This window comes from Parambassis ranga, chromosome 2 (assembly GCF_900634625.1).
Source record: "Parambassis ranga chromosome 2, fParRan2.1, whole genome shotgun sequence".
Lineage (NCBI taxonomy): Eukaryota > Metazoa > Chordata > Actinopteri > Ambassidae > Parambassis > Parambassis ranga.
In genome coordinates, this window is record NC_041023.1 from 15,155,987 (window position 1) to 15,168,144 (window position 12,158).

At 38.8% G+C, this 12,158-nt stretch overlaps 1 protein-coding gene across 2 annotated transcripts in view; it reads right to left on the bottom strand.

Annotated features, from left to right (window-relative positions):
• Nucleotides 1–2,407: 2,407 nt before the first annotated feature.
• LOC114431889 (CMP-N-acetylneuraminate-beta-galactosamide-alpha-2,3-sialyltransferase 1-like) overlaps nt 2,408–12,158 on the bottom strand; it is a 58,912-nt gene continuing 49,161 nt past the window's right edge. For both annotated transcript variants that reach the window (XM_028399564.1, XM_028399565.1), the window contains 4 exons: nt 11,001–11,180; nt 8,772–8,817; nt 6,013–6,132; nt 2,408–5,908 (listed from right to left, as the gene is read on the bottom strand). In XM_028399564.1, the coding sequence (XP_028255365.1) occupies nt 5,735–5,908; nt 6,013–6,132; nt 8,772–8,817; nt 11,001–11,180 (520 nt within the window). In that variant the 3' untranslated portion in view covers nt 2,408–5,734. The remainder of the gene's footprint in view (nt 5,909–6,012; nt 6,133–8,771; nt 8,818–11,000; nt 11,181–12,158) is intronic.

Below are 12,158 nucleotides of genomic sequence, written 5' to 3' on the forward strand. Positions count from 1 at the left end.
ACCAGAGGTACGTGCATGATGGCCGAAGTCACAGACCGCAGCTCGTCTTCAAGTAATGCGCGTCCATGTGGAGGTGGGAAAGAACCGTGGAGGGAGGCGTGGCTTCGGGGTGAGCTCCGGGAGAAGGGGGCGTGTGTTTACTTTGGAAATCTGGACTCTCACTGAGTTTTCAAAATCTCCTACCTATGATTTCTTTGATTATTTTAACCTGTTCAGATATCCTTTGCAATGGAAATCAATAATATATATTCGGTGCATGAGTACTTTTACTTTTAATACTTTAAGTACATTTAAAAGTAAGTACTTAAGACTTTTACTTAAGTAGGATTGTTGATGTAGCACTTCTACTTTTACTTGAGTATATATTTTGCTGGTTATTTGTACTTTTACTTAAGTACCAAGCACCAGTACTTCCACCTCCATCACTGGTTAAAAATGCAGCAACTCTTCACAGCACTGAAATAAACACTCAGACATTTAGAGAAAGACAGATCACCAAAACCATCACAGTGTTTGGATTTAATCTGATGTAGAAGGAGGTTGGACCCCAATGCAAACCACACAAAAAGTACTTAACAAATAAAAACTAAGCTTTATTAACACAAAGCTCATGTTATCCAAAAACAGAAAAAGCACACAAATAAACAAGGACAAATGATAATATACACAAACTGCTCAACAACTAAGCTGCTATCAATCAAAAACAAAAAATGTGTATATATAATCATACACTTTTTGTGATTTTCTTGTGTAGATCATGTAGATATGTGTGTAGATAATGTGGCAATCAGTTCACATGTCAACCGTCATTAGAGCACACACGTATATCCATGGGCACCTGAAGTCCCATGTTTTTTGACTGTTCTTACCCACAACTGAGGTACTGAGGAACATACAAACATACATACATTATAGAGCTGCAAACAAAGAACATACACACACACACACCCTATACTTACCCTCAAGGTTTCACCTTAACAGAAAAAAATCAAACTAACAAACATACAAGACAATAAATAAATTAAATAATAAATAATCAAATATAATAAATACAAATTAAGTACTTACCCCTTCTCCTCTTACCAGGTCTGATATCACTGATTTAAGTGTGTTCAGTCTAAATGTGTCCATTATAGAAGATGGACACATTCTAACAGGCCAGCTCCTAAATGAAACATAAATAATGGTATTATAAGAGTGAAAAAAAATGTATTAAAAGACAAAAAGTTCAGCACTTCCTTCTGAAATGCTGGTGAGTCTGGACTTTAGGTGTTCTAGCTGACGGAGATACATATTATATAGCTATGTGTATATTTATTTCTCATTGCAGTCACATAGAAGAAGCAAATATATAGATAATAATAAATCTAAATAGTTCTGAATAAAGATTGGAGGGAATTGAATTTTATGACTCATAAAAAAAGTTGTAATTTTGAATATGGTGACACATTTTAAACAGCACTGTGTAAAGTCAGAATGATTTACTGCAGCAGCATTTCCTTTTTATTATCAGCCTAGTAGACTGCCATGCACTATAACTGGTGACATATATTATGAGCCTGTACTGTTTATACAGATCTATTCCATATTACCTAAACAGATTGTGGAATATAAATCATGAAACAGATTGAAAGTGGTGATTTCACAGACCAGTAATCCTGCTTTCATTAATGTCATTTACTTTGTACGGCACTCTGCAGGAGGAGAGGATGAGGGGCAGGATTCAGAGGTATGACATGCAACACGCTTCCTCAGCTGGAATCCAACCATGTGCCACCGATCCAGTTATGTGGTACGCACCTTAATCAGCAGGTTTCTTGGAGAGCTTCCCAGAGTTCAGTCTGTCACAGGGTCTTCTTGTCTACTCGGGTAATCCCAGACTAACTCTGCATTGCTGAGATCAAGGCTCTGTGGGGGCCAAACCATCTGCTGCAGGTCTCATTGTTTATTCTGATGCTGCTTCATGGACCTGTTGTCCTGCTGCAGACTGGATTTGGCATCAGAAGACGTTGCTAAGCAGACTGCACATAGTTCACTGGGTTCTTTCTCTCATTTACCTTTCTAGGTCATTATTATGAGCTTATACATAGATAATCATGGGGGCCAGACTCAGCACTGTCAAATTGTGACATGTGACATGCACAATGCATAAAGGCTGAGCTATAAATACAATTGGAGTGAATGGGTCTACATACTCACCCGTCTGTTATTCTTCTTCTTAAAGAGGTTTAGATGCAAAAACAATGACTGTTTAGGCTATTAAACATTTCAAGAGTAATGTGATTGATGAATACGGATTCAGACTCATCTGCTGTTCAGTGTGACTGAGATGCTGGGTTGCATCATTAAGTAAGAAAAAAACTGCTTCAGCGCATGCTGGGACAATAAAGCATACATAATTATTATCTTTATATCAAAGTGTACATCGTGCCTTTATTCTCACATTTTTTATTACAAGACTATTAGCTGTATAATGTGTATAATGTTGGGGGGAAAAACAAAACTATTACTGACAATCACATAAAAAAGGGCACTCCACTTTATATTCCCTCGGTAATTCCCTCATAAATTAAGGCTGAATAATGACAGTTTCTGATTTTGATGGAGAGTAAGGGGAAAAAAAAGCTATGAGGTATACAACCTGTGATGCTCTTTAAATGTGTCTAACACTGTTGTATTTGGTTGTTTTGTGTGAAAAACTGTCCACACACAAGCCACAAATCTAAAATGCCCCCAGCCTGTTCAGTTTGTGAAATGTATTATTTATAAATAATTAACCTTTGTGTCCTTTTCAGGCATTTTAGCAGAAAATAAAGCTACAGTTGGATTTTACCGGATTGTGGGAGCTCACAGATCGCTGTGTAACTGAATAATTCAATTTTTTATTATCCATCTCTCCCACACAAGTCAGTGTCCGTGACCTGAAATATAACTTTTTCATACCAGGAAAAATAAACTGTTAATATATATGTGTTTTTTTTCTTTCCTGCAAGTGCTTCTTCAACAGAGTTTATGGTATAAGTGTCCAGCTGAAAAGAAAACAAATGCAGGTATATGTAGCTGGCTGTCTAATTAAAATGAAGTCTTAAGATGGACAAATGAACTAACACTAATGCACACACGTTCTTGTCCACAAGGTGGCAGTAGTCCCTGTGGAACAAATGTGCACCACTGCTGGCAATTTCATGTATACCAAGTGTCAGACAAAGAGAGGACACAGATCATGAAGACACAAAAGGTCCCTGTTACGTCTCAAGGCACTCGGAGCAAATCCAGCTAAACTCCTGACCAAAGTCTCGCAGCGTCTCTTTTAGCTCAGTCATCTGTAGGTGAGCATGAGAGCAGGGTAAGAGCTTCTTTCCACGTCTAAAACAAGTTCAGCAGCTAGCAATGTGAAGCCTGGATGAAAACATGTCTCAGCATACTGAAAATGGCTGTGCTGACTGAAGCATGCACATGATTCTTCTCAAATTTACACTTATAACAATAACATAAACAGTGATGATAATTAAGAGTACAATTTTATGGTAAAAGTCTTAAAAACTCCCATTGAAGGCACTTCACATCTACTTTTCATTATAAATGTATGTCACGATGTCTAGTACATGAAAAATGTACAGTACGTCATTGATTTGAATGATAAGGCACCCCTGTATAGGCTGTGTCACCATAAAGAATCTGATGTTTGTGTCTGGCATTAAAAACTTTTCTGTCAATTTTTCATCACACTGAAAGATGAATATCTCATTGACTGCTCAGCTGTAACACAGCTCCTAATCCATGGGCTGCAGCAGGTCTCCGGTGCAGTCTTTCAGGCCCAATGGATTTTTTTTGGTGGGAAAATGAACCCCCAGCACGCCAAAAAGGAGTGATGGGAATAAAAATGTAGGTTTCTTTTTGTTGAGCTGTAATACCAGGACCAAGGCAATCAGGGCTGCAGTGAGGGTAAAAAGTGGTACATCCTCTGCAGACTGCCTCTAATGGAATTTTATAGATGATTTATTCAATTCATGACATAATTGCAGCCTCATGAGGCACAGTGGTTAAGTGTTAAAAAGATGATGCTAACAGGGGTAGCATAGCAACTGGTTACTATGTTCAGCATCTTAGAATAGAAGTACTGTATTCACCCCAAGGTGGGAAATTCTACTGTTACAGCAGCAAGAAACAGGCACTCAGCATACTAAACATAGGTCTCTAAAGGTAAAGATCTTAGTAATAGCCTGCTGATATTTACCAATTAGCCATAAACATAAAGACCTATACATCTATCCATCAGCCAAACCCGCTTTGTCCTGCAGTCACAGGTAACAGGGGGCTGGATCCTATCCCAGCTAAACCTAAACATGTCTTTCCAGTATGTTTGTGTCACATTTACTGTGTGTATTTGATTCAGATTTCACTGTTATCAGCCCATTGAATGGCCATTATCAATTGTTATTAGCAGCCAGGAAACTCTTCGCCCACCAGTAGGCCAGAAGGCATTAGCATTAGCATATTCTGATGGGGATACATGGAAATGAAAGGAGTTTGAATAAGTGTGAGCTGCTAACACAGAAAACTTAGCACGATGGATTGTAACGTGAACCCTTCCTTAACCAAACCTACCAGCACAAAATGAATGGAAACAGAAAGCTAAAACTACAGTGATGAATGCTTACCTGGTGACTATAGTGTTTCTTTTTATCACTAATGAGTAATAACTGATAACAGTCATTTATTGGGATAATAATGTTTAAATGTAATGCCTTTTTTCAGTGTTTTTTGCACTGTTTTTAAAAGTAATTGCCTTTTTGGTCAACAAAATTGAACTTCTGTGTTTAGTACTCTGACGCTGAATTTAACAGTGAGGGATTAAATTTAGAAGAAACATACGAATCAACAAATTAAAAACATAATTTTCTCTGTGATAAAACTTAAACTTTCTAAGTGGTGATGGAAATGTGTTGGGAGACTTGAGCTCATGACTGCAGCATTTCTTAAAAAAAAAAAAAAAGCCTCCGGCCCTGTGGGTATTCTATAAATGTCACATTGTAGTAAAATATGTTCTTTGAGGCTGATTTTGGGTTTGTCCCCTAAGCCTCAGTAAACTGTGTATTACTGCTGCAATCGGACAAACAGGCTGCAAGCGGCTCTGCACTGCAGCTACTTTATGTTCAAATCATTCAGTGTGATGAAAAAACAGGCGAATCTCTCTCACATCTGCCAGTATGATAATGTGAAACACCTTCACTGCCACAGTGCGGGGATTTATAAATGATATTTACAGTGCAATCAATATGGTTTGGTTCTCACATGCTTTCATGTCTGTCAGTGGTTAATTTGGATTTAACAGGCTGCTCCTGCATAATATATCACCTCTCTGTGTCCATTTATCAGGACTGTAATTATGGCACTTTGTCTGCTGTCGGCAGGGATTATTTTGTGTCCATTAATACACACAAGTGTCAGGTGGCCATAATGGTAAAGAAAAAGAACAATGGAGTTTACAATTATAAGCTGAAGCTGTTTAAGTAAAAAGTCCTTCCAGACACAGTATAATTGGGATTAGAAGTGGCAGTGGTGATTTTGATCTGTCCTGGCCTGTCTGGACCCACATATAGACAAAGGCTCATCAATAGGGATGACAGCAGCTTAAGCCAACAATAGGAAACTGGATAAACCAGACTAGTTTGTGTGAAAATGTCTTTGAAAAAAAAAAAGTGTTAACCCTGCTGCTCATACACGCTCTGTATCATCTGCCTTTAAACATTCGAATTTTGTGCTTGTCTGCCAGCAGCAGGGTGACGTTATATTCGTAATCTCCGTCATGGACTCCCGTGTGACGGAAAGCTCCGGCCAGATTGTTCTCTTCCCAGTAGTGGTGCCAGTTTCCGTACTGGTCTGCGCCGAATCCAAACACATTGACCTGCATCAGAAACAGCATATTCAGCTGTTTTTTTAACATTGCATCAGAAACATCTGACATTATTAGATTTAAAAATAGGCACTCTTTTTTAGCTTTTTTTTTACCTCATCACATATGTGGACAGCAAACAGCAAGCTGAGGAAGCCAGTCGATGGATACCGACCATGACCGTCCAGCCAGGACTCATAGACGTATTTGAAAAAAGTCGGACTGTAAATCAACACCTGAAAGAGTAAACTTAATTAAACTTCCATAAAAAACATCTCTGCATTAATAGACACACAATAGAAAGCTATTTTATAGCTCAGGAAAAAAAAGTTTAGTGTCAAGTCATTTCATGGACAATTAAAATCAAATCATCATACTTTGTATGGTGCAAAAGAAAAAAATCATTTCCTCTTTTTAAATTCACCTTGGTCACACAGTTTTAGTGTGTCTCCTTCACGTACTGGAAAACTCACTTCAATGGCCAAAGGATAAATGTCTGCTCTTCATTTAAACAGCAACATAAAACCAAGGCTCAGGGCCGTGCAGAGACCTTTGGAGGGGCGAGGTGCTCAAAGTGAAGGGGCACATGGAGCACCAAATTGAAAACCATACAGAAACACACCTTACAATATAAAAAAATGGCTGAATCGTAGCAACCCGTATTCATACATAATGTAACATGGAATCAAAATACACACACACAGAGGGACATTTCATACCTTTTTAAAAAAATTGTTATAAACAAGTACAGATATGTTTAAATGATAGGTTAAGGAAATCTAAATGCTAGCTACAGGGCTTAGCAAGCACAGTAACCATGACAATGGTCTGTCTTCTCCAGCTGTTTGTCTTCAAGTGACATGTTAAACCGTTTATACCCATACAAGTTAAAAATACATTATGATTTTTTTTTAAATATAAACATTTATTCTCTCTAACCATGCCTGTATTGACACATTCCTTCCTTGTGAACTTTATGAATCCACTAGATAGCTGCAGACCCCAGATGACATCTTTTTCCAACATGGCAGAGCCTGTAAGAAAGACATTTTGGCCTCGACTTTCTACAACAGAGAGAGGTGGAGCTGTGTCATCCATTTTTATATACAGTTTATAGCTACACTTTAAAGTGGCACACACTTTCTTCTTGCCTGAATGTCAAATTCCCTGAACATTTGCTTGTTTTTATATTCTTTTAAAGAAGCTGACCTCCTCACTCAGACTCTCCTAAGAGACGGTAGTTGGTTTTTTTGTGGTATACGTGCAGCTTGTGCTCATGCAACAAGCATCCTTATGGACACGTAAAAAATCATTGGGTACAAGCACACCAGCGCAGAAGGTCAAGTTCACCCTCTAGTGACACAATTTGTCATGTGCACACTTGCAGATGTGTGTTAGCTTCAGGTTTGCCCAGTCTCTGTGTGAAAGGGACTTCTACTTTGGTCAGGCATGCATCACAGCACAAACAAACAACAAAAAAACAGATATACACAATGGAACACAACAATAAACTGAACTTTTTTGTTGAGCACAGTGTGTGTTCTGACAGTTACTCTGGGATTTGACCTTCAACCAAAGAACACAGCCAGCATTTAAATTCATGCATAATCATGTATAAATTGGGATGTTTTAAGTGTTTCTCGTCTATGCATATATGAATAATAATAATAATCGCTTCATGGTCCTATTAGCAAACAGAAAAATATGGCATTTAACACATCAGCTGCCTACAGTGTACAGTTATCTTCTAGTATAACATTACAGCGCACAGTGCGTACTTTACAGGCCTCACAGTGGTGAAAGCAGCACTTGTCCATATGGTGTGTCATTTATGTGCCATAATCAGTGCTGCAGTGCTAATGTGGAACTCAGCCTCAGTGGGCTCTTTTTAACACATCTACGGTCATGCCCACAAATAACAGCATCTACCAGGAAATGCATGCAGTGTGTGTAGTTGTGATTGTGATACCGTCATCACATGAGATTTTACAGAATTCCTGTCACCAGGAAGGAGAAAGTGTATTTTATAATGAAAGCGCCACGCTGACAATGGCCTGTCAATCAAAAGTTAAGCACCGAGGTGACAACAAATGAGCAACACAAGTGTTAAAGTGAACTCAAGTTACCTGCAGGTAAGTCTTTTCCTATAAGTTTAACAGCACTTGCAGGACTGTACCAAAACAAAAAAATACATCCTGTCACCTTAGTCACCCATTGGCCTGCATGAAAAGCAATCAAAAAGAAGCAAGAAAATAACAAGCACAGTTTCCTGCTTCATATAAAAAGACATGATGGCTCTGAGCACAATTGGTGTTCAGGAAATTGATCGAAGCATGTGACAGCAGGTTCAAACTCCCTGCTAGAAAACCTCTTTTAAAACCTGCAGGTTTGCAGCCAGCAGCTTACTGTTATTTTTTCATTTTGTAGGCATATTTTTTAATATTGGCTGTAAGGTATAGTGCTGGTCAAGTGTTAACCATGATTCCAGTTAATCTTATTTATTTTTTAATTAGTGGTTTTAAGCCTTTATTTTGCATTCTTCTGTTATTTTGGTTGCCTTCCATATCTTTGTCAATGGTTTCCTGTTTTATTTTGAAATATCTGTTCTCTTGTGTTCTACTTCCAGTTAAGTGTCAGTTTCCTTGTGTTTTAAGGCTCCTTTTTGCACTTCCTGTTTTACTTTGGAAGTCCTTGCATTGTGATTACCTGCCCCTCCCTCACAGGTCTGATCCCAGTGTTCCTTGTCAGTGTTGTATTTGCCATTCAGTGCTTTGCTGTCCGTGACAGTATCATCTGCTCTTACTGCTACTCACAGAAAAAATAAAACAAATCATCATCATTATCTATACCCTTCTAATCAAACCTATAAACTTACCTTATCTTTGTTTGCCCTTATCCTGGACATCACAGGCAGGTATGTGCTATAAAAAAAACAAAAACAAAAAACAACACTAGCTTTAATTTTCCATCTACAGCCAATACATGACGAGAAATTTAGAATCACGTATATATACCACCATCACATTACAGGTGTTTGTGTGCAGGTGCATGCGGCACCAGTGCGATGTTTGCATATGGAAAGTGTCTTCACCATGACATACAATATGCACGTTCTATTTTTCTGGCCGACTAAAACAAGTCAGTGTCTAGGTAAACTACATTGTGTCAACATAAATAGATGGCACGCAATAATGGAAATAAAAAGTAATCACAAACCAGGTAGCCTTTCTGATAAAGTGTATATAAGTGCTTATATTATATTATATTAATTCATCTGTCCATTCATACTGCTCTGTCCTTAGAGTCCTATTTTATTTAACAAGACTAGAAAATGTGAGAAAATAATTCACAGCACTCAGTTAACATCTAATGACTGTTGGGCTAATGCTGACATTACTGCCAATAAAGTGAAATTTAATGATGCAGAATGATTGCTTTGGCAGAGTTGGAAGACAAGTGCACATTTGTAGTCAACATTCGTTTGGATATTTCCACCATCTAATATGATGGCGCAATTGAGTTATTGGCAGTGGCATTAATTGGCAATAGCTTGATTTTTTCCCCCCTCTTTTCTACATGTCCAGTAATCAAGCTAATGATCACGGGTCCGTGAGAGTGAAGCAGATGAAGGTGAAATTTACTGGAAGATTAAAAGTGAGTGATTATCCTTGTTATGGCAACGTGACAAATGGAAGAAGTGAGTGAGTGTGATTGTTATGACAATCTGGTATTTGAAGAGTGTAAGTGATTCGAAGTGCGACACATGCAGCATGCACAGCAGTGCATTCTAAGCTTTTTACATTTCTGGGATGGTGAAAGTTTCTGAGCTCTGAGTTTGCTGACAAACGGAGCGGTAAATGAAGCAGATCTGCTCCTCACATCACAATGAGCAGAGAAGATAATCTGCTTTTTAATTTTAACCAATGATGACATTCTGAAGGAAAGTGGTGAAAAATAGATTACACAGAGTCATGTCTGGAATGTGGAGTTTGTATTTAATACATCTTTAGTTAAATATTTCTTACTGAACACTTAAAAACAAGATGTATTTCTATACATGTGCTTACAGGCCACAGTTCACCTGTTCAGCTGCCCATTAACGCAAAATCTAATCAGCCAATCAGGAGGCAGCAACTTAGTGCATTTAATCATGTAGACATGGTGAGCATGACTTGCACCAGTAAGTGGAAGAAACGGGACTGAAGTAACTTTAAACGTGGTCTGAGTGTTTCACACACACCCATCTCCAGTGTTTACAGAGGATGGAAAATATCCAGTGAGCAGCACTGACACGGGTCAGAGGAGAATGGTCAGACTGGTTGGAACAGATAGAAAGACAACAGGAACTCAAATAAACACTGGTTCCAGCCCTTTCTGCTGCCACATGCACATGGTCGGCTCAGAACAACATGAATTGCATGAACATGCATTGAACCAGCAGTTTAGGCTGCTGCTGCTGCTGTAATGGTGTAGGGGAGATTTCCTTGGCACATTTTGGGCCCTTATATTAATACCAACCTGGTTTAAATACCACAGCATACCTGAGTATTGTTGCTGACCATGTATCAGAAGATGGTACACTGTGCACATAAAGGGATGGCCCTTTATGAGCACAGTGTACCATCTTCTGATCAATACTTCCAGCAGGATAATACAACATATCACCAAGCACATGCCATCTTAAATATGACAATGAGTTCACTGCACTCAGATGGCCTCTACTCTCAGCAGACCTCTATCGATTAGGGCACCTTTCAGATGTGGGGTTCAGCCATCATGTCAAAAATGAGCAAAATCTCTGATAAACCTTTTTGCCCCATTTCTGGACCCGATGAATTTAAGACCAGTAATAGGTCCAAATTTAGCTTGGGTTTGACCTCTACCCTCTTTTTAGAAAAATATATGTCTCTGTGTCTTTTCTAATGACCCACACACAACTACATGTTAACCAAAGAGGAAGATAAGATGTGCACAGCTGAGGAGAAGTGTCATTATTCTCTCATGATCAGCACTGAGAGCAGCATATTCACATCCCCATTTGATCCACACTGAATATAAAATGATTGATTAGTGAGGCTTTAATGCTGAACACGTCTACACTTACTGTTCAATAGTGCCAGTGGTCAGAGCACTAATGATCCACTGCAGGTCAAGAGTCTTGAAAGGGATCAGAACCAGGCTGGTGGTATTGTCCAGGTCTCTGGCACTCTCTGGATACATAACATGATGAGTGGTTTTGGTGCCCACATCTTCCTCAAAGCCTGCAGTGGGAGCCTGGTTCATTCTGCAGACAGAAAAAGATTCAGTTATTTCTTTCATATTCTCCTTTTTCTTGGACAGCTTAAATAAAGTTTTCTTTCACCCACATGTTACAAAGACACACACAGCATTCGGCTTTTGTTATACTAATCCTCCTAATCTACAAAGGGCCTGCAGTAATAGACCATGTGTTTAATTTTCAAGTTTCCCCCCAAGTCAGCCAAACCACACAGCAGTGAGACATGCAAAGAGCAGCTATGATCACTATTTCAAGAGAAGTAAACTATATGAGAAAAACAACAAACATAATTTGTCCTGCTGCACCGTGTTTTTGGACATCCAAACAGCAATTCAGAACCATTCAACGTCCATTTACAGCTCAACAATTACTGCTTGGCAAGTGAGGCAGAGGCATCCCTATTATTATGTCCAACAATGCTCTCTCTAAAACTGGAGCAGTAATTGGTGGGAAGATAGTTTGACAGTGGCAGTTAGTTTTGGTCATCGGTAGAAAGTGACACCGAGAAAAAAAATCATGTAGCTGACCTCCTGTGTGACTATAGCATCACCTTCCTGAGCGCTCCGGTCGGAGCAATATCAGCTTCCTCATTACTGACTCTGAGATGACAGCTACATAACAACTTGACATTTTCAGCCTGAGCCTGTCAGGTCTCAAAATGACCTCATGGAAGTTTTTTTTTTTTGCTTTTAAATGCTGCAACTTGGCCATACCATGACCTTTTAACAAACACCAATAATACATTCTTGTGCATGCATAAAATAAATGAAGCATAAACAGATGTGCTTATCAGAATTTCCAGGTCACCACCCAGAGTGTTTGTGTGTCACAAGTTGATGAAAGCTTTTGAGCTCTATGCTGATGCTAAAAAAACGGGGCAAATGATAAACAAACATTTTGGTAACTAGGAAATAAAACAAGCTGTAAACACAACACCAACACACAGTATTAGTTTCTTACATGGTACTCACATCCTCACTCTCT